The sequence below is a fragment of the Sparus aurata genome, chromosome 17, assembly GCF_900880675.1.
Source record: "Sparus aurata chromosome 17, fSpaAur1.1, whole genome shotgun sequence".
NCBI classification, from domain to species: Eukaryota; Metazoa; Chordata; class Actinopteri; order Spariformes; family Sparidae; genus Sparus; species Sparus aurata.
The window spans coordinates 30817057-30837985 of record NC_044203.1 but is presented as its reverse complement, the minus strand read 5'-3'; the positions used below and the strand labels follow the sequence as shown (position 1 = coordinate 30837985).

Sequence of the window (20929 nt, the reverse complement as noted above, 5' to 3'; positions counted from 1 at the left end):
CTCAGATGTGTTGTGGCAGCATTAGTAGTGTGTTTGTTGAGTTGTGTCACTTTATTGTTGGTATGCATCAAATATGTAATGTAATGACTGGAAATATAATTATCAATTATACATTTACAGCTAGGAGGTAAGAAATAATGGATATGGACTTTCAGCGGCTTTCATAGCAGTTTTACCTGCTGTATATGTCAGTACAGGGTCTGTAATTGTCTGAATGCATCTGGAACATCTGGGGAATCCATCATTCAGTAAAGCCTTTAAGTGGAGATCCAGCGGGTGTGAACATCTGCAGAGCCTCAAAATTTCCCTCATGTTTTCCAACACTTCCTGTTCTCCGGTGATGCCCTCGCTGTCTGCCTTTCCCTCTTCAAGGCCCCTTTACTTTCCCTCTACTCAAACCCCCAGCGCTGTTGGAGTCTAACCCCCCTCCTCAACACACTCACTCAGATTCCTCTCTCCCTCACTTGCAGCAGGTCACCGGCCCGCCGACCGCACTAAAGAATATGAATCTGTGTTCTTGTTGTCCCTGACCTTCACTTACCTCACTGTCTGTCTCTGCTGCTGAACCACCTGTCTTTGCTCATTTGTAGTCTGCAGCTCTTTTACTTGTCTGCCAGATTTCTCTCATCCTGATTTGTCTTTGTTTAGTAAAGTAAGTATTAAGTAAAAGTAACTCCTCCATGTTCTGCATAAGAAACAAACACTTTGCACATATTGGAATGATCAAGAATTAAGTTGCCAGACCCTTGGATGGCGTTTCTGCTTTCAATTTCCAGGAATGCTTTTATATTTCAAAAGAAGGAAATAGTTCTGTGAAAAAAAGAAACATTTTCATTGGTTCCATTAGTAACAGCAACGTTGAGATCAGTGATCCTGGTTGTGCAACACTAATGGAGGAGGTGAATTTGTGGATAATGCCCCCGAGGGAGTGGGAGTAATTGAGCAAGAGCGTGAGAAAGAGGAAATGAAAGAGAGGAAAACCAGGAAATGCCACGTCGCTCAGAATCATCGCATTCAGTGGGTCAATTCCTCACAATCTGCATCGAATCCTCACGAGAGCGTCAACAAACACAGAGGATCAGATGCAGGAGCGGATGTAATGATTTGAGGGCTCGAGGCGGAACAAAGCACAGGCACCCCAGAGTCTGAAGACTGTCTGAAAGCAAAGAAAAAGGTCGACGATGAAGCTGAAAAATGCAACCCTGTATCCAAGAAATTATGTTGTTACGAAAAATACATTTTGAGGGAAACATGATTGCTGCTCTGATTGTTCAATGACAATATTGCCTTCTAGTAGAGGAAGTGAAGCTTTTTTCTGGAGTGCACAAGGTGGAGGGAGGTAGTCAGGATGGATGTTGAGTGCACAAAGCTCAGGTCATTAAGAATAAAGTGGGATTTACATCCCTGATCCTCGCTTTGGTTAACGTTAGTCGGTTCCTCTAAAGTCCTGAAAGGTGATATTTGTTTCATGGTGCGTGCAGAAATTGTTATCTTGTCCCTTTAAGTTATCATTTTGCACATGTAATATATGGATCTTATGGGAACAAGATATCTGTCTGGTAATTATTCTCACTAGATAAATAACTTGTGCAACAAGATAATAACTCCCTAGTTTAGGGAAACACTGTGGTTTTGGTTAAATGTACGTAAAGTTTTGCAATTTTGGGTTTTTTTTTCAGTATCTAATCGAGACCATCATTTGTCTCCAACCACGACCAAGTGCTTTGGAAGCCTGCACATCATCATGAATCACATTAATCATGTTTCAGTTTCTACATGTTTGTATTGTATGAAAACAGATGTATTACAAAATCTGTCTTCCCAGGAAAATCAGCTGGATCACCTTTTCAGTAAATGGGTCCTGTACAACACGTGTTTATGTTCAGGTGACGGAGCCCTCTAACGGCCGCAGGATTTATGACTGCTGTCCAATCAGAGCAACAGAGGAAGAAGTGTAATGTTGTCGTACAGCCACAGAGTCCACAGAGGTCAGAGGTCAGGGGTCGGGCTGGTTGTCTGCAGGACAGCACTGAAATGCAAAACATGTCCACACTTCGTTTTCTGTGTTGTGATCTGATTTTATTGTTGCATCAAAGATTCATGTCACAATATAACAACACATCTATTTATAAAAAAAAATGTACAAATTGATTTAATTTTATTATAACAGTTAATACACAAATAAAGAGCACTCACAGATAATGTGTGTTGTTTTTCCCCTTGTTTTCTTTTACTCATCATTTCTCAATGCAGATCATCACCCTTGTTTCCTTCATACGTTACGTATATTCTTATCAGTATTTCTTGTATTATTTGCTTTTGGTCTTCACTAGAAGTTCAAACAGAGCTGATGTTTATTCAGAGAACTTTACTTTATCACAGTTATAACAGCAGATGTGCAGCTGTGGACAGGAAGTTGAAATTATATTGTTCTTGAAGTGGTAGCTGATTAAAGAACTGGATCAAATGGAGGAGTCACTCAAAGTGAAACAAAAAGAAAAAAGTCTTTGAAACAGTTGGAAGACATTTTCTCAGCTTGTTTCCTTGTTGCATTTGGCTGCAGTTACACAAAATATATTTTAAGACAACCTGATAAAAAAGACTGTTTGTTCAGTTTAGTTCAGTCTAGTAAGCCAGTGTTGAAACAGCAGCTTCTGCATCCGACTTGTTTAATGTGAATTCTTGTGCAGGAGTCCAGTCTGTAACTAACACACTGTGGTTTCCAAAAGAAGATGCTGTATAATTTCAGGAGGTGGATGACGATGTGTAACCTCAGCGTTCAGGGAGGTTCTGGGAGTTTCCGCCCAGAGCGAGCTCGGGTATAAATAGTCCCCGAGGCTTGTTTGTCCGTCCACAGAAGCATTAGTGAATTACAGTTGTAGTTGCCTTATTGATCCGCTCTGTAAAACATGTTCTATCCATTTTTTTCTGTCCCAGCAGCATACAACAACACATGTGACTCAGTGTTTTCTTGTGACTTCCAATCATTACTGCATAACATTTCTGCAGTCGGTGCTGTGATATAACTTTTATCTGTCTTAATATCTGCAGATAATATAGATTCTGCTGATTCCTCAAAATGTTATTTACTGTAGAAATAAAACAACCAATAATGATACATCAAGAAATGTATCAATATAATTGGAGAATGTTGGATTAGTTTCTGTGTAGCAGTCATGACATCAGACTGGAGGCTTTCAATAAATCAGGACTCCAACAATATGATTAAACAAAACGTCTGCCAGCAGGAGTAATTCGATTTCCCGTTTACGTGCAGCTTAAAGGTGGTTTGACTGACTCGTGTAAGGGCAAAGATGTACTCAGGGGGTGAATTTGCCTCCAATCAATAAGCCGTCTTCTCCCGGACTCTGAGCCTTTATCTGTTTCCTCAGATCTAACCCCGAGCTGGTATTGATCCGCGTCAGTGACAGATGGGCTCGTGTCGAGGCGGCCTGTCAGCCTTTTCGCTGCTGGAGTCGTCGGCTGTGCATACAGATCGTTGGTGTTTGACTCGAGACTGGTCAAAGTTCAGTTGTGTTGCGGATCCTGAGCCGGCTGCACACAGCAACTCAATAAAGGGAAGAGATAAGCGACAAAGCGTTTGTCAATGATACTGTACATTTAGCAGGAACAGGTGTATGATATTGGAAATCAGCTGTTCATGTCTGAAATAATGTTTGGAGGAAAACTCTTCTTTTGTCGTAAAAGTGCCTCTTTAATCATTCCCATGAAGTCAAGCTGAGGTAAAATTCAATCAGCTTTTGTTAAAAAATCTTCACATGTGCTCGAGATAGGCAGATAAACAGATATCTCACTTTTATTTTCCATGAAACTGCCCCTGAAATAGAGTAAGGAAGCACTTTCCCTCAGTCCCTGCCCTCCCTTGACTTCTTCAGACCGAGTGATGCTTTCGTCTGTCACCGGACGCCATGTTCTCCGTGACCTGGAAACATCTGGAGAGGGAAGTGGGAAGGCCGGCGTTACTCAGAATGAACAACACCGCCATGAAACCAGAACCAGCGACTGTTAAAATACAGCACCTGGTGACTTTCTGAGCCATGTTACCTCATCACAAAAACTCCTGACGGCCAAATTAAGACACAAAGGACTTTCAGTATCAGTATGAAAAGTATGTGTTTGCCATGCAAATGTTTTACCGACGCTATGGCGTGGCTCTAGGGACTGACAGTACCCGTTAGTCAGTCCGCCACCTTGATCTAGATGTAAATATCTCAACAACCACTGGCACAGAAAGGTTCAATGTCTGCAGGATATGAATCACCAATCTTGCGCCACTAATTTCTCAGACACTACCAAATGGATTGACCCGAAAAATTTGGTGCAGACGATCACGGGAATTTACAAAATATGAACATTTTGTAACATCCCCCATCTGTGCTGGGAGTTTTTCATGTGTCTGCAATGTTCACTTTCATTAGAACTCACGCTGCTGCAGCGAGAGCAGAAACGTAATCATTAAATATTCACAACTTTAAAAAGCAGTTGGAGGCCAACGTCTCACGCTGTTAAGACACACGTTTAAAGATTCATTTTGGAGAGATGTTTATTTTCATGTCAAGATGGCTATGATGTTATCTCAGTAGCTTATTAGCTTACTGATCAGTGTTTACACCACAGAGAGTCTTCATCAAGACAAAAATCTCTGTTTAAAGCTCTGAACACATCCCGTCCTGCCACTTCTGTAGTTTCGAGGGGAAATGTTTGGGTGATAATCTGGGCAGGTTCAAACCTTCTGTCTGCTGTTTGGAGCCTCTGGCAAAATCCCACAACGAGGAATCCATTACACCGGGGAAACCATTTTCATTTTTACAGCTCAGCTCATTCAAAGACCTGTCAGTCCTGCCCACATTTATTTTCCCATGGGAGTCAGCCAAATCCAGCATGACAGTTGCTAAATCCCGTCGTTCCCGCTAACGACTTTCTATTTGTGAAGCAATCCTTCATTACACTGATGTAAAACTGAACACCAGGGAAAAATCTGATAGCACATAGTGAACATATCAACTTCTCTTTATTATGTAAGCATTTAGATTGTTCTGTGATTTAGATAATAGAGTGCTTATAAAGACATTTTTTCTCTTATTCCATTGTGTACGTATCAAATGGCACTAAATCCTGCTCTAAGCATGGCTCTATTCAAGGCTTACGAAGCACCTTAGCATCGTAATCTTCCCCTGAGAAGTCCTGTCATCTGAGCATGTGTCTGCATCTCTTCAGCATTCTCTCATTTTCTTAGTAAATGATATACACCTATACGAATCTCCTCATCTCCCAATTAGAGCTATTGATGTCGTGTAGAACAGCAGCCCTTTCCAGAAAATGCTCTGTGTGTTCTGACATGCGATGAGCCAGCCGGGGCCTTTTCCTGTGAGCTGAGGAGACATCTTGTGGTGAGGAGGAAACATTAGCCGGTTGGCCAAGGTCAAAAAGATAAAACGTGGTCAATAGCTTCCTCGGACTTGGAAATCATTCATCATTTCGGCTTCGGGACACAAACAAAAAGGACGGCACGGCATCTGTTACACAGAGTGCCAAGAGTCTCTGCATCTGTTTTACAGAATACAGATTCATGATGCACCTGCAGAAAACAGATAACTACTTGATGAATCTCACCTTGTTGTGTTGTTCAAGCAAATATAAATTATAATCAGATCCAGAACTTTTTATTAAAGCAGAAATTTGTCAGATGTGACCAGAATTTTTGTTTAAATATTCAAAATATGAAATGATATGTGTGAATAAACAGCACGTGTTGACTTTGTGTCAAAGACGTGTATGCACTGTGTTGCAGAGATATCTATGAAGTTCAGTTCTTTAATTCACTCCTCAGTGTTTGTCCCTAGAGTCACGCCATAGTGTCAGTATAACATTTGCATGGCACGCACATACTTTCCATACTGAGACAGAAAGTTATTTGTGCCGAATCCGGTTGATCCGGCCCGGGTCTCCCTGTGACCTGAGGTCTCAATCCAGACAAACTCTAGGGCCACTAGCTCCACAACTAACTGAGCTATGAGCTAATACGCTAACGGTACCTAGCTACAGTCAAGGATGTGTAGCAAAGAGCAGCAGTTGTCGGTCACTCTGTTGATGTGCTGCCACTTGTGTTTGGCGTGCCTTCAACTTCTTTCCACCTTCTTCAGATTACACTACAAGTATAAAAAGTTCAACATTTATTTACACTATTGAGGATTTTCTCTGAATCCAACCACTTGGAAATAACTGTCAGCTCTAGCCTTATAAATCATTGCATCAGAAATTGCACGTAATGCCTTCAAGCGTCTCTGTTACACAAAATCATGAAAAAGACGCCCCGTGTTTCGACAAACGTGCTGAACGTGCCGAGTAAAGCCGGAGAAAACACAAGATGCACACACGGCTTTTGTGACCCTCTCTGCTCAGCTGGCTGTCATTATCTCAGATATTTCACCCATGTTTCCACCTGGAGAGCCCGAAACCACAAACAACAAAGGCAAAACTTTCCTCACTAATCCAGCACGTTCCATTGATGCTGGAGCCGCAGCTCCATTCACAGGACGCTTAGTGTTGGTCTGTTTGGTGTTTTGCAGATCAGTTTCATTGCTGACATGAAAGAAATTCAGATCTTTAGACAAGATTTGTCTGGAAAACAAACACCACTCACAGAGAGCAAACAAGGTCTCCCAGCCGAGTGACGTCACGCTCAGAGCTCAGTGTGTGTTTACCAGCATCGGCCTGTACCTCCCATCACGCCACATACTGTTGAGTCCCTGCGAAAGCCGCTGTCCACTTTCTGATGCTTACAAGTGTGACATCTGACAGTGGGACGACACACGGTCGAGGCGGTGGCGGACATGCTCGCCTAACCGTCCTCTGCCCGACGTCACTTTGCTGCGGACCAGACATCCTTCCCTCCTCTTCCTGTGAGCAGGGTCGACTGTTGACTTCGGGCTGCGTGTGTCACGGCCTGCTTTATAAAGCACAAAGGCCATGAGTGGGCTCTGACTGTCATGGTGTGCACTCCCAAACACAGACCGTCATTCACAGGGCGGAAGTGTGACCGACTGATTCTGCCACGCTTGAATCCAGTAGCCAATCGCTTTCCATCACTAATTATCAGATTCAGAGTGAAGTAGGTCAACATTTAGTACTTTGACCTCTGCTTTATAATATTTTTCAGAGCCTGCTGTTTAAAATTATGTTTGAATTTCTTATTTATGGCACTAACTTGCCGTAAATCCCAACTTGTCGCAAACATAAGGAGCTAAATTTGGCTTTCGAGCATGCACAGTGTCACACAAGTCAGAGGAAACCGGTGCAGTGGCCATGGCAACCTCGCTGAAGCCACAACAAGAAGGGTTTTGTCCTGATGGGTCGCTTTGCTGAGCCCCACTGCCACTGGTCTCCTTTTTATTTTCCCTCGCTCGCTCTCTTTGTCTATCAGTCTGTTTCGCACACAAACACAGACATAAACCAGTCAATTTTTTTATTTTCTGTAGTAATTTTCCCAGGGTGCATGGTGTCCCTGCATGGGGAGTGTTTACAGGATGTTATCTGTGTCAGTGCCGGCCCCTCATCCCTCTCTCTCTCTCTCTCTTTCGCTCTCTGAGTGGGTTTCTGAGGAATGCTGGAACGGGATGGAGGAGTTCCAAAGGGGGAGTGACGCGAGAGAGAGACAGACAGAAACTTGTGTGTGTGTGTGTGTGTGTGTGTGTGTGTGTGTGTGTGTGTGTGTGAGTGAGAGAGAGAGAGAGAGAGAGAGAGAGAGAGAGAGAGAGAGAGTATATATACATCCCGAGGAGGCTGGTGCTCACAGGCACAGCTGGACTACTGGATAACTGGACTGTAGCCCACTGGATATTTCACTATTAAGGTGAGTTTCTTTTTCTTTTTTTTCTCTTTTTTTGTGCAATATTACTTTATTCAGCAGCTCCATCATCTACTTCACCATAATTTGTTGTTTCTATAAAATGTAAAAAAAAAAAAAAAAAAGAGAGAGAAGAAGAAAGAAAGAAAGAAAGAAAGACAGAAAGAAAGAAAAACACATAAATCAAGTTTATTTTGGTCCTTTTTTTTCCCACCATTATTAAAACTGTCCTCAATAAGTTGTTTTGATAAACTAGATTTTCTTTTAAAGTCCTTAATTTCCTCTAAAGAGAAAAATCCCAGATCCAAGTGGAATGCCAGAGGTAGAGATGAGCCCTTTGGGGGATGTGGTCTTGTTCAGGACTTGCGTATGTGGTCTCCATTAAGGCTCTGTAGCTCCACACTATCACATTGAGAGGGCAGACCAGTGTTGGATCGAGCTCTGTGTGGGACTCGCCTTTTTTTTTATTTCTCCTATATTTCACTTTTTATGTTAAAAGAAGACAGACTTTTCATTTTGTTGCTTTGACAAGGGACGATATTTACAAGCACAAACCAAGTTAATTGCTCAGTAAGTATTTTATTTCACTGTTATTTCTTTCCTTTATTAGAATAGAATTCATGTGATTACAAATTCACATTTTGAATGATGCAATTTGTTGTTATCATCATTTTTGTTTACATAGAAATGTGGGAAAAAAAGCACTGATGGCATGTTGGTGAATAAAGTAAATCTAATTAGTGCGAGTGTGATAGGAAAGGCTGTAAAATGACACCACTGATCTCAACACTGCAGCAATTATTGGTGAGCTTATGTTTGGTGGTTACACATATTTTGCCTCTTTTTTTCATACCAAATCCTCAAAGGTATCGTAAATTATTGTATTTCTTGTATTTGTTTGGTTTTAATCACGTCTGAGACTGGTAATTATGAGGGAAGTGTGATTGCATTAGTGAACAAGTGCAGTGGTGGGGGATTTTCTTCTCTCAGACCTGGGTGTGCCTTTTTTCTGAACTGGATACGGTCTCCAGGGAGCGACAATTGAGTTAGGTCATCTCTCTAGAGTATTTTACACCGAAAAACCATACTATCGTCACCAAAGTAAACCCCCCTCTTTGACCATGTTGTGAACATCTGTGTTTGCTTTGGGCCTTGGCTATTGTTAGAGCAGTAAAAAAAAAAAAAAGCATCCCAAAGGGACAGCGCAGCAATGTTGCACAATACTTACACGTCATAATTCATGAGTACACACACCATGTTTGATATTTGTTCTCAATTGCCATCCATGTGTGCCTCGTTTGTGTACTCTCAAGAGCTTCTTTTTTTTTGATACAATGCCACCAAGGCTTAAAAAATGAGTCCCTGTCATTAGCTGAGGCTCTGAGGGCGCGGCATGAAACTGGATGCCTACATGTGCTGACATGACCTGCCGTTTGCTTTATTGTAGGGCTCTGTTTGTCAGGAAAATGTCCGGTGAGAAAAAAAAAGTCTCCATGTCAGCTGATTATATCTGCTCTGCCAAAAGGAGCACCGTATTTTTTTTCTGATGTGTCTTAAAGCCCCACTAGAATGAACTTTACAAAGGTTTTCATGTTTCTTCTTCTTTCAGGCTCCAGCAAAGTGCCCTGCCTGTGGGAATCAAATTAGATTAGCTTGTGTAAAACACATAACGCAAAGATGAACAGTGTGGCAGATTGGCTCGTGCAGAACAGGGACAAGGTCGAGAAAGGTGTGGAGATCATGGGGCAAGCCTCTGAGGTGCTCGCTGCCACCGTGGGCCAGCTTCACCCCATCTTGGAGGCCGTGTTCGTTGCTTCTTCCGAGTTACTCAGCAACCCGGACGGCAAGGAGGCTCGCTACATGACCCAGCAATTCGAACTGGTCAACCAGCAACTCGAGGGAATCCAGGATGAGATCGATAAAATTGCCCTGGAGCTGCAGAAGACGTCGATGAACAAGCAGAACTTCGATCGAGAGGCGCAGATGCTCAGCCAGTACGAAAAGTTCCAGGACTTCGTCAACGCCAAGCCAAAGTTCAAGGAGAAGAAGATGGAGAAGTTCCTCAGCCATTATGAGAACACCGATGGAGATCTGAACTTGGACGCCCTCTACAACGCTGTCATGGGGGAAAACATCTCAGGAGACCCAATGCTGGAGACAGTCGTCGCCACGGAGCAGAGAAGCAGAAGGGCAGTTGAGGATTTCTGCGCCCGGCTCAAGAAGCTCTTTGTGGTCGGCATTATCGCCGTCATGGGCCATGCCGCCCTCAAGGAAGGAGGGGTGGGTGAGGAGATGGTGAAGAAGTGGCAGGGCCGGATGGAGGATGTGGAGAAACGGATGAAAGCGGCCGTGGACGACTGTACAGAGAACTTTGCGGATCAAGCCAAGCTGGACATGGAGCACAGTCTTCAGGAGAGTTCCGGCCCGGTCAACCAAGACTTCGTCAAACCCCTTCTGGACTTACTTGCTAAGAAATACGACTGGGTCAACTGGTCCATCAGGGCCTTCAACGACAAGGAGCGCATTTTCTTTTTCAACTGGCTGGCAGGAAAGAAGTACCACGGAAGCGATGGCGCCAACTGGTTTGACATTTTGACCAATAACAGGATCAAAGTGGTGGTGTCTTTCTGTGTTAACCCCAAGTCCATTAACAAGAGTCAGATCCAGGAGCAGATTGAGTGCCAGAAGCTGAAGGGCAACATGATGGGAGTGGCTCTGGCCTTGAGCAAGAGCTTCCCCAACTGCCTGGTCCATGCTGTCAGCCATTACAAGGACGTGGTGGAGATCAACAACTTCCGAGAGGATTGCTACTTCTACGGGAAGCACAAACGAGCCTACCTGTGTATCCACCCCGAGTAAACTCACAGTGCAGCCGAAAATCAATTCATGAATGTCTTTACCAGAGAACTGGAAGTATTTCCCTTAAATATAGAAATGTATTCATAAATTTTATCTGTGTTGATGCATAATCTGCCACGTCTGGAGATGTGGCTCATTGTCCTTGTAATGTTTTTTTGTATTCTTTTACATACGTCTCTCCTCTATCGATGCTACAGCAGCTTCAGGGTGTTATAGAAATTTCCGAGCCATACATCTCCGTGCCAGCTTTGACTTATTCTGTGTTACGAAACTTAAAATGGTCGTGTCCCCGTTGGAAATCACTAGATTTGGGCGATCTGATGATATTAGTCTGTTAGCTGTTTGAAGCACCCTTCCCCATTGAGCTCTTTCAACCCTTGAGCATCTCTGGGTGTATTGGACCGTTGTTGGCAATGGTGCAAATCAACGCATTATGTTCTTTTTCCATCAGTGTGGTGCTGACCAGATTTGCCAACCAGTTCATGTTTGATCTTTGAAAGCTCCAGAACAAGCAGATAAGTCGGACTTGAGTTGAGGTTGTTTATCAAATGTTTTTCCAAGGTGAAAAATGAACTGTCAAACTATATTTTCAAAAAATATTTTGACATTTTGAGGGGAAAAAAAAAAACGTATTCATGCTCTTGCCACAAGTTAAATAAGAAGATTGATACCACTCCAACATTTGTCAGATCATGTGAACTGGAAGAAAATCTGGTTTAAGGACCCAAAAGTAATACTTTTAGCAACATTATGTAACTTTTTACATAAAAAAAAAGAAAACCATGTTGATGGTACAGTGTTGTAATAGGGTAGAGGTATCTAAGCCACTCCGCCCCCCCATCACATGTTTCTACACTATGTAACTTCAGTGAGAGCGTCTGATCAGAGCGTCACATACATGTTTACTTCAGCGCATAAAACTGTTTTGACATCATGAGTTTTGTTTGTAGTTAGCGCCTTCATCACATCTGGAATTTGTATTTACGACAGTGGTGTTGCACTCTGGGGGCACTATATACCAATTTCTACATAATGTTGCTTTGAGTAAAAGATATCGTGTTCAAATATTACTTTGGTAAAAGTGACAGCCAACCATATGCAAAGTACTTGAGTGAAAGTCTCAAAGTATCATAAAGATGATAAATGCACATATGTATCAAATAACAAGTAAAGGTTTTGCACATATTTACATTTATTTACTAGTAGTCGATGATTGTCAGCCTGGTTGATTTTCTTTCTTTATTTTTTCTTTCTTTTTATCCAATTGCCAATAAAATAAATGTATTCAAACATGTGCTACTTTGGCTCTGATGCAGCATTCAATCTGCAAAGTAACTAGTAACTAAAGTTATCAAATCAAGATAAAAACTGAGTAAAAAGTTACAATAGTTGCCTCCAGTGGTCGTGGCAGCAAATGGAAAGAGCCTACTTAAGTAAAGTACCTGTTAGCTGTTAGCTTAGCATAAAGACTTGAACTACTGTTAACAGCTCGTCTTGCTCTGTCCAAAGACTAAAGTTCACTATGTATATGATATATTTGAAAAACAACAGATATGAACGTGGTGTCAATCATCTAATTTAACTCTCTTTAGGAAAGCTAATAAGCGTTATTCTGAAAAAAGCTGTTCCTTTATGTCAACATGGAGGATCTAAGAGTAAAACTGAAGCCTAAACATCTACATGACCTCGATGGGGACTGTGTGATGGCGAACAAACAACCATTCCGACCTTGAGTTGAGATTTTTTCATCTATTATTAAATTTTTATCCAGTTTCTCGATGGATTTTCAAGAAAATGTTCTATCCATACAACATATATATCACAAAATAAATAACCGGTATATACCGTGGCTGCAGGTTCTGTCAGTATCGCCCTTTCTAGATACATTTGTATAAAGAAAAAAATATATATTCTATGCTTCAGCTTTTGGTGCAACATAATCCTTCATCCACAATCACTTCATCAGGAACCTTGTGTACACTTTAATTTTTAATAAACAGAGAACATGAATGTTTTTTTGTCATCACTGGTAATCATTCCTCCTCCATCAGGAATTGTTTTTACACTCAGAACAGATTCTACAGTTATGAAGCTTTAATAACACGCCATTGTTTACCAGATGGGTGGAGGTTGATCTCTAACAACATCACAGCAGCAGAACCATTTTTGTTTTTTTAAGTCTCAACACCACCCAAGTTTTTGCGTGTCTGTGCGTGAGTGTGTGTGCGCGTGTGTGACTGGGTGTGCCTGCCCTCTGTAACACGAGAGCCACATGACCAATAGGAAGACAAACACAGTCTGGAAGTTAAGAGTTCCGCAAACTTTTAGAAAAAAAGGTGAGTCCATCTCTGATCAAAATGCTTCACAGTGCACGGACACGTTTAGATTAACAGTGTGGTGAATACGAGCTGCTTTAATAGGAAATGATCGATTCGGTGTCTCGTTACGTAATCGATCCTCTTTTTTTTCTTTTGCTTCTTTTTCCTCTTTACGCACCGAAAACGTCAAACACGCTTACATATTTTATTACGCAGCTTCGTTTAATAAAGCAAAGTGGGTGATTAGATGAATCTGCAGGTTTTTAATGCGGTCTAAAACAGAATGTATGCACTTTTTATGGGCGGTGGTTGCCAGCTCTGGTGCCACCGCTTCACTTTTTCCAGGAAGTAAAGTAAAAAAGTTTTTAAAGGCGTTGTTCTCCACTTTGTGTGCTGCGTTGTAGTAAAAACAAAATCTAATCTGTGGTGTTAACTTGCGATGTTTGTCCACCGGCTGTAAACTGATACAATTAGAGCCCTCGTACACGGACAGATCGATAGTTTTTCCATTAAGAGAGCGCATTAACAGAGCGATTAGTTGAGTGGTCAGCCGTCAGAGGAGGGTTTGGTCATCTCTGCGCTCGGAGGAAGCTCTGGCACATCATATAAATGAAACATGAACTATCTGAACCCTGTCAGAACCGTTCAGGGGCTTCTGTGTGGAGAAGATAGCAGCATGCATGTGGTGTCTCTCATTTCACTTCATTTGCTTTCATCAAAAATGCTGTGAAATGAGATTGTCTTTATGAAATATGAAGGCTGCTGTTGTTCTTCCTAACCCTTAGGAGTACAGATACTCTACTGATTCAATGTCTTTACTCAAGTAAAAGTAATAAAGTACAAGCTCTGAAATGTACTCAAAGTATAAAGGCAAAACTTTACAGAAAAATGTAAATTACCAACATTTTGTTCTGGGCCGTTAAATCTGAGGGGTGTTGAGATGATTAATGGGGGACAAAATGAGAGAAAACAAAGCTTTACCACATGAATCTGTGTTGATTTTGTGTAAAATGTCTCTATTCTTTGCTTTTTTGTTAATATACACACACTGTATATATAACCTCTTTGTCATTTAACAGTTATTTACACGCCACCTGACATTAGTTTATAACACACAGACACCAGAAATGTAGAAAGGGCCACCAACTATGTCTATTGTCTGGGGATTATAAGTCAAAATGGGTTGGAAACTTGGTTGATTGGTTGGTTTAATGATGGATTTTGTTTGATAGTGATAAAGCACAGGCTCTGAAATGTACACAGCTTATAAAAGTAGAAAGTATCCCTCTGAAGGACATTTTTTATTTATTTCTTTCAGTACAAAGCTGACTGACCCTCACGTTGTGTTAATATAATTCAAAGACTATTAAACTTAAAGGTAGAATCAGTAGGATTTATTGTATGTCCCTGAAACTCAAACAGGCCTAGAGGGTCAAATCATTTTTTAAGTACTTTAATGTTAAATCTTTATCTAGTAGCAAAGAAAAAAATGGAAATACACTCTACGTTGAAGTTGCACTGAGGTAGAGTACACTTCAGTATGAGTGCATTTTCTTATCACTCCTGTATATCACTGAATATTAGTGTAAACAAGAGTGTTTCTTGTTTATATCCCTGCATTTCTGCCTCTGGTACTCTGCAATCTGAAGCTGCCCCTCCAGCTCTTTCTCTCTGAAAATATGATTTCTTCAAGCACTTTTGTGTTTGAATTGTCTGTGTGAAGGTGTTTCACATGCACTCAGTCTGCAGTTAAACTCCCCCCGGGACCCTCAGTGAGATGGAGGAACATCAGTAGAAAACGGGAATCACAGCTTTAGCTCGGCCAAATCAAATAAGATACAGTGTCTGTAAATGTTCTTACATCCTGCTGGAACTTCCTGCACTTTGTTTTCTTTGTTCTCGAGTCTTAACCAGGAAATCATGCAGATATTTTATATGTAATATCACAAGTTTTAGAGCTTTGTGAATGTCATGCAACTGATGCCCATTTAAAGGAATAGTTTGACAGTTTTGGGGGAAAGACTTATTTGATTGTTGTTCGCAAAGACTTACTTCAAATATAAAGCTTCAGGTAGTGGTTGGTTAGCATAGCTTAGCATAAAGACTGGAAAAAGGGGAAAACAGCTACCATGACTGTATCCTAAAGTGAAGAAATCTCCCTATTAGCACCTCTTAGTCACACTAGTTTACCTGTTATATCCTGTCTGTTCAATCAATACAAAATTACACAACACTTACCCTCTTTATGCTAAGCTAAACTAAGCTAAGCTAGGATAAGGTAACCACCCGCTGGCTGTAGCTTCATATTTAATGACACATGTGAGAGTGGTAACAATCTTCTGATCAACTCTTGACAAGAAACATAATGTTTCCCAAATTGTCAAACTATTCCTTTAACTTTGGAGACACCAGGCCGACATCTTTGCTCAGATCTGAAAATCCCTGCTGGAATTTAAACCACTGTCTTGTCAGTGGGTGTCTGCAGATGTGTCTGACCCCTGCAGAGCTGCAGGCTAAAAGGTGCTGCAGAGCCTGATAAACCCCACAGAGCAGCAGACCTCAGCAGGGAGACGAACGAGCTGACAGATTATTTTCCACTGTCTTGTTGCCGTGGTAACTTGCTGAGTTAAACTGGAAAACGCACCCTCGCCCGGCAGGTTTAACCTCTTCCACTTAATCACTTCCCACGCCTGCTGCTCCAATATTGACTGGGCTGGCTGAGGGAGAAACACGGCTTCTCTCTCAGCCACTATTACAAAACTGTGTGAATAACAATGAGAAGGCCAGAGACCTGAGTTAAAACATGTGACGGAAGGTTCGTAACCTACAGCTGCTACATAGACAGTGAATGTGAGACTGAGTATGTGAAGCCAGCAGATGACTGTATCATCATTCTGTCCCAAAATGTAATTTCCACCCAAATTACACATTTGTAGTTGTACAGAGGGGCATGTCTGAACATGCCCAGCGAGTCCATCTGGTTTACTGTAACAGGCAGGTTTTTTTTTTGGCCTTTGAGAGAAGCTGTTTTTGTCCTAGATAAAGATTTTCCAAATCCAGTGGACTTCTTGTTTTTAAAGTGCAAGACAGGAAATCATTTCCTTCATATCAACAATCCCATAGCGTCACGTGCTTTAAAGCAACATTATGTAACTATTTTGCCTTCAAACACCAGCGTCAAAATCATTTTGATGGTACACTGTCTTGTTATAGGTAATAGGAGAATAGTGTCTGTGCCAGTCCGAGTCTGCTCCCCAGTTGCTTGTATTTGCACTATGTAACTTTGGTGGGTGGGTAGGATCCCCCAGGAGAACCGGTGAAGCTTTATAGCAACATGTCACACAACTGGATCATATTTTAAGGAGAAAATCAGATTTTTCCTCTGACGTCCTCAAGCTGCTTTTCCTCTAGATGATGATTTACGGCATCTGCTGATGAACAGTTGTTGCTAAATGAGCTGCTAACTGTAGCTGCCGTCAGCTAGTTAGGGCTTCTGGTATCAATTTGATAAGATTGTTACAGAAACCTGGGATTTGCATTGACAATGGTGGTGCACTTAGATACCAATACCACCTTTAACCTTTTGTATTGCTCCGATAGGACCACTGAAAACAATGACTTGCTTTAAATATTGGGAAAATGTGGTGACTTATTTACAGGAGGAACAGCAGTTGTTTGAGAAAACAATTATTACTCAGGTTCCACTTGAGATATTTTCCAAGACTTTTGAATTATACACTGCTAAAAATGAGTTAGGAATATTGGGCAATTTTAGTGTTTCACTTGACTGTTTATGCTGGGACATATCTAAATCTTTGGATTTCATGCTTCTATACTAAGAAAAATAAAACTTCTCATTGCTTGTAGAGGAAAGATAGGAGCTACTCCCTTTCATTATAATAATACATTCTACTTTTAAACGTTTAAATCTCTGTCAGCCCTTTAATAAAACTGTGTCTTTCCAAACAGTAAACACACAAATAACAGTTCAACCAGTACTGGCCTTCCGTCACTGCTGGATTCCCTTTACATTGTTGAGTCATTGCTCACTGGGTGTGGCCAGCAGCCGACATCGAAGCTCACTTTGCTGTTTCTCTCTTTCCTTATCAGTTTTTGCTGTGTTGTAAGAGGAGCAGGAGAGCAGGCCACAGTCCACCAGCACCAGAACAGAACTGTAAGTAAGCCAAATAAACACGTTTGTTTCTGCCAGTAAAACTTAAAGAAGTTGTGACTTTCTGCCTCACTTTTGCTCAGTTTTCTTACCTCAGTCTGTGTTTTTACTTTGCTTAAAGTTCCAATTTGTAAGACAGTTGATTGTTGAGTCATTTTGGACACGTTGGGTTTGTGGCATACCCACCTACCAAACCAAAGAGACAGTATTTGAGGTATTTTCAAACAATCAACTATCAAATTGTACCTTTCAATTAAACAACAGGACATACTTGGACTCTTTCTGACCATCTCAATATGTTTCCCCCTGTTAGAATCAGTCTGAGAGACAGCAGCAAAGATGGCAAACCAGCTACAGCAGCTTGTAGCGGAGAAGAAGAATATGGTGGAGACTGTGATGGAGGTGTTCGAACAGGGAGCTGAAGTGGTGGCCAGTATCGCCGGTGACCTCTTCCCCGTCTTCTCCATCGCTGCTCCGATCGTTAAACTGGCTCTGGACAACGTAGAGAGCAAAGAGGCTGTATTCATGAAGGAGCAGTTCCAGAAGGTGCGAGACCGTCTGGAGGTGGTCTCAGAGGAGCTTCAGAGGATCAACGAAGAGATCAAGAAGAGTGGATTGGACACTATGTACTTCCCACTGGAGGAGAACATCACTAACCAGTTCAGGAAGTACATGGACATCCTCAACGCCAAACCCAAGTTCCGGGAGGTCAAGAAGAAGCTTTTTCTTGACCATTTTGCCAAGACCGGCGGGGACAAAAACCTCATCAGCCTCTACAACGCCGTGACGGGAGACAACTTCTCTGGGGAGTCCGTGCTTGAGATCACGCTGAACTACGAGGAGAAGAGTCGCCGGCCGATGGAGGACTTCTGTGCCAGGATGAAGAAGCTCTTCTGCATCGGGATCATCGCTCTGTTGGGCCATGCCGCTCTGAAGGGATACGATGAGGAGGACATGCTCCTGAAAGACTGGGGCGAGAAGATGAAGGTGGTCCAGGAGAAAATGAACGCTGTCATTGAAGACTGCATCGTCAGCTTCCCCAAACAAGCCGAGCAGGATTCCCGTCGACTGGTGAGAGACCAGTCGCAGCTCACCAACCAGCAGCTGGCTGATGCTATCATTGAGAAACTAAAGAGGAAGTATGACTGGGTGGGCTGGTCGGTGCGCGTATTCAGGTCCCCTTCAGGCCTGTTCGCCAACAAGAAAGAATTCCACTGCCCGACCGGGAAGAGTCGCTTCCAGGTGCCGTCGTCGGATGAGAAACTGAACGTCTGGGTGTCCTACAGCTCCTCGGCTGAGCCTGTGGATAAGAATCACATCCAGCAGCTGATCCAGAGTCAGAAGAAGCTCACGGTGGTGAGTGTGGCAGAGATGCTCTTTGAGAAGCTGCCCGGCAGCTGCATGGTCCACACGATCAAAACCAGCAAAGACCTGGCCTGCTCCTGGAGCTTCTCAGACGACCTGCACTACTGGGAGGAGCAGAAGAACTTCTACGTCTGCGTGCACTCGGCTTGAAGTTGTAGACACTGACAAAAACTCTCAAAAGTCACTTATTCTATGTCTGTAAGCTTACGTCGATAATTAGAGTCTATCACTGCCTTTTTTCCAGGCCTTAGCAGTGAAACTTCACACAGTATGTGCCTTAATTTGAACTCTCCAATAGTCTTTCTTCTTCCTAAATTATTCTCTTTTACTCAGAATATTCATAGCCCAGTAGCACAAATCACAAAATTGCTTCAAGGGGCTACACAAGCTATCTTTACATCCTGTCCCACTGCCAAATAAAAACTCTTTAATAGTGAACAAAACCTCAGAAAGAGCGAGAGAACAAGGAGGGATCCCTCTCCCAGGACAGACAGTTTCTTGCACAAGAAAGTCTCATAAACTAACTCTTTAACTAATAATAATGATGTTTCTGATCACATGCAGCTATGCTTATGTCTCAGAACAGAGGGAGGATCTTACCCCCTTTGTTCAGGCTGTATTTTATATCCCAGTGTCTCTTTTCGTGAAGACTTTGACCATTCAAAGTTGACATTTGCAGAGGAATTTGAGTATAGAAAAATTCAGCTGTGTTTTCTGCTGATGTGGTTGTTTCATGCTGGGAAAGTTGTGGATGTAGAATCCAGGTGTCACACAGAGATTAGGTTTCTCTGGTACTGATAAGCGGTGACCTCAACCAGTCGAGGACATAAACACCAAAACCATGAGAGAAACTGGCGATGATTGCATGATTTGCATGATCTCACAAAAATAGAAAAACCATGTTTCTGGCTGTACAAACGACAAAGCACAAGAGAAACAAACACTCAAACAACCTTTGCTTCAGTGAGCTCCATGAAACTTTATTTACACTCCCTGCACGAACACGCCGAGGCGCAGTGATGGCGACACGTTACAATGTTTACATTCAGATGCCTCACATAGCTTTTCTTGTGTCACAAGAATACGACACAAACTGGAAAGTTGCTCAAAACCCTCGACTTCATTCGCTTTGTACTTTTGTGTAGATAATTTACTTTTAAATAGGAATAAACTGTTGATTTTGGAGGAAGTTATTTGGAACAATCTTGGGTTTGATTTAGGATTTGGGATCTTTTGGGGGGATTTTGACCACCTGACCATGACATTTACACTACGTTGTAGTTTCTGCAGAGACACTCTGAGTTTTAACATGTTGACCACTGACCTGTGACTTGTGACTGCTTCAGATATTTAGTGTGTTTTTTGTACATCACAGTAATTTGTGTGATTCCTCTTTGTTTGTATATTGTTTATATGTCATTACTAATTCTTAACTTTCTATTATCTCACCAACACATCCTCCATTTTTACTGTAAAGATATGTTGCTCTTCTGTTTTATATTATTTTCATTTCCATGCATCATATTTGGTTGTCAGTGTCTCAGATTCAAAATCCTGTTGGTACACCAAATCAATGATTGTAATAATTCTCCCAAATAAACTCAGTCATGAAACATTTTATTGTGTATATATATATTTGTGAAATGTAATGCAGTTTGTAGTGTTGCTAAAAGATACAAATTGACTGTCTGGTTACAAGACTGACTCAGAAGAAATTATGCAAGTCTGTTTTTTTTCTCTTTTTTTGGGGCAATTGGTTTTGGTGTATTTGATATTTACTTAAACTCAATGAAACTAAACGTGTTTAAGAGTTTAAATAACTGCTACACCTTAAATAATCCTAATATTGTTGCAAAATAATTCTAAAACAGCTTAACTTCAGTGTTTTTTTTAATTGTATTTGTCAAAAGATGAACATATATGACACTTAGGTTGCAAATATTTGCAATTACTATTTCAAGATATTCATTGATCAAAATGTGTGTTATCACTTTTAATCCCTCTATTTTGAACAGTGTTTTGTTTATTACTGGGCTACAAGGCTGCCAAACATCAGTTCCAGTCAAACCACTGGATATTCCTATGGACACCTGCAGACATTTTTGTGGCGATGAGACAATATTTTCCTAATCCTAACCAAGTTTTTTTGCCTACACCTCAGCAGATCACAAGAAGAGCATTGTGACAAGAAATAAATAGAAAATTCAACCTAAACAAATGTAAAGTTGCAGCATAGAGGAACGTTGCCGAAACATACTTAGCCACCACTTATTCTGGCTTCTGGGTTGGTTTTACTACATTGTCATTCATGATTGTCCACTGATTTTTGCCCACAAGAGGAGTTACGTT

General features: G+C 41.6%; 2 protein-coding genes across 6 annotated transcripts; both read left to right on the top strand.

The window, feature by feature from the left end:
* Positions 1 to 7761: 7761 nt before the first annotated feature.
* rpz4 (rapunzel 4) lies at positions 7762 to 20198 on the top strand. 4 transcript variants are annotated; one of them, XM_030393807.1, is made up of 4 exons: positions 7762 to 7873; positions 17155 to 17218; positions 17337 to 17429; positions 17529 to 20198. In XM_030393807.1, the coding sequence occupies exon 4, from the start codon at positions 17555 to 17557 to the stop codon at positions 18728 to 18730; it is 1176 nt and encodes a 391-aa protein (XP_030249667.1). In that variant the 5' UTR covers positions 7762 to 7873; positions 17155 to 17218; positions 17337 to 17429; positions 17529 to 17554; the 3' UTR covers positions 18731 to 20198. The 4 variants fall into 4 exon arrangements, with proteins under 4 accessions (XP_030249667.1, XP_030249665.1, XP_030249666.1 ...); XM_030393806.1 differs by lacking the exon at positions 7762 to 7873 and adding an exon at positions 12882 to 13062; XM_030393805.1 differs by lacking the exon at positions 17337 to 17429 and having other exon boundaries at positions 7767 to 7873.
* rpz5 (rapunzel 5) lies at positions 8237 to 12736 on the top strand. Of its 2 annotated transcripts, none has more exons than XM_030393803.1 (2): positions 8237 to 8437; positions 9477 to 12736. In XM_030393803.1, the coding sequence occupies exon 2, from the start codon at positions 9545 to 9547 to the stop codon at positions 10724 to 10726; it is 1182 nt and encodes a 393-aa protein (XP_030249663.1). In that variant the 5' UTR covers positions 8237 to 8437; positions 9477 to 9544; the 3' UTR covers positions 10727 to 12736. The 2 variants fall into 2 exon arrangements, with proteins under 2 accessions (XP_030249663.1, XP_030249662.1); XM_030393802.1 differs by lacking the exon at positions 8237 to 8437 and adding an exon at positions 8542 to 8671.
* Positions 20199 to 20929: the final 731 nt, after the last annotated feature.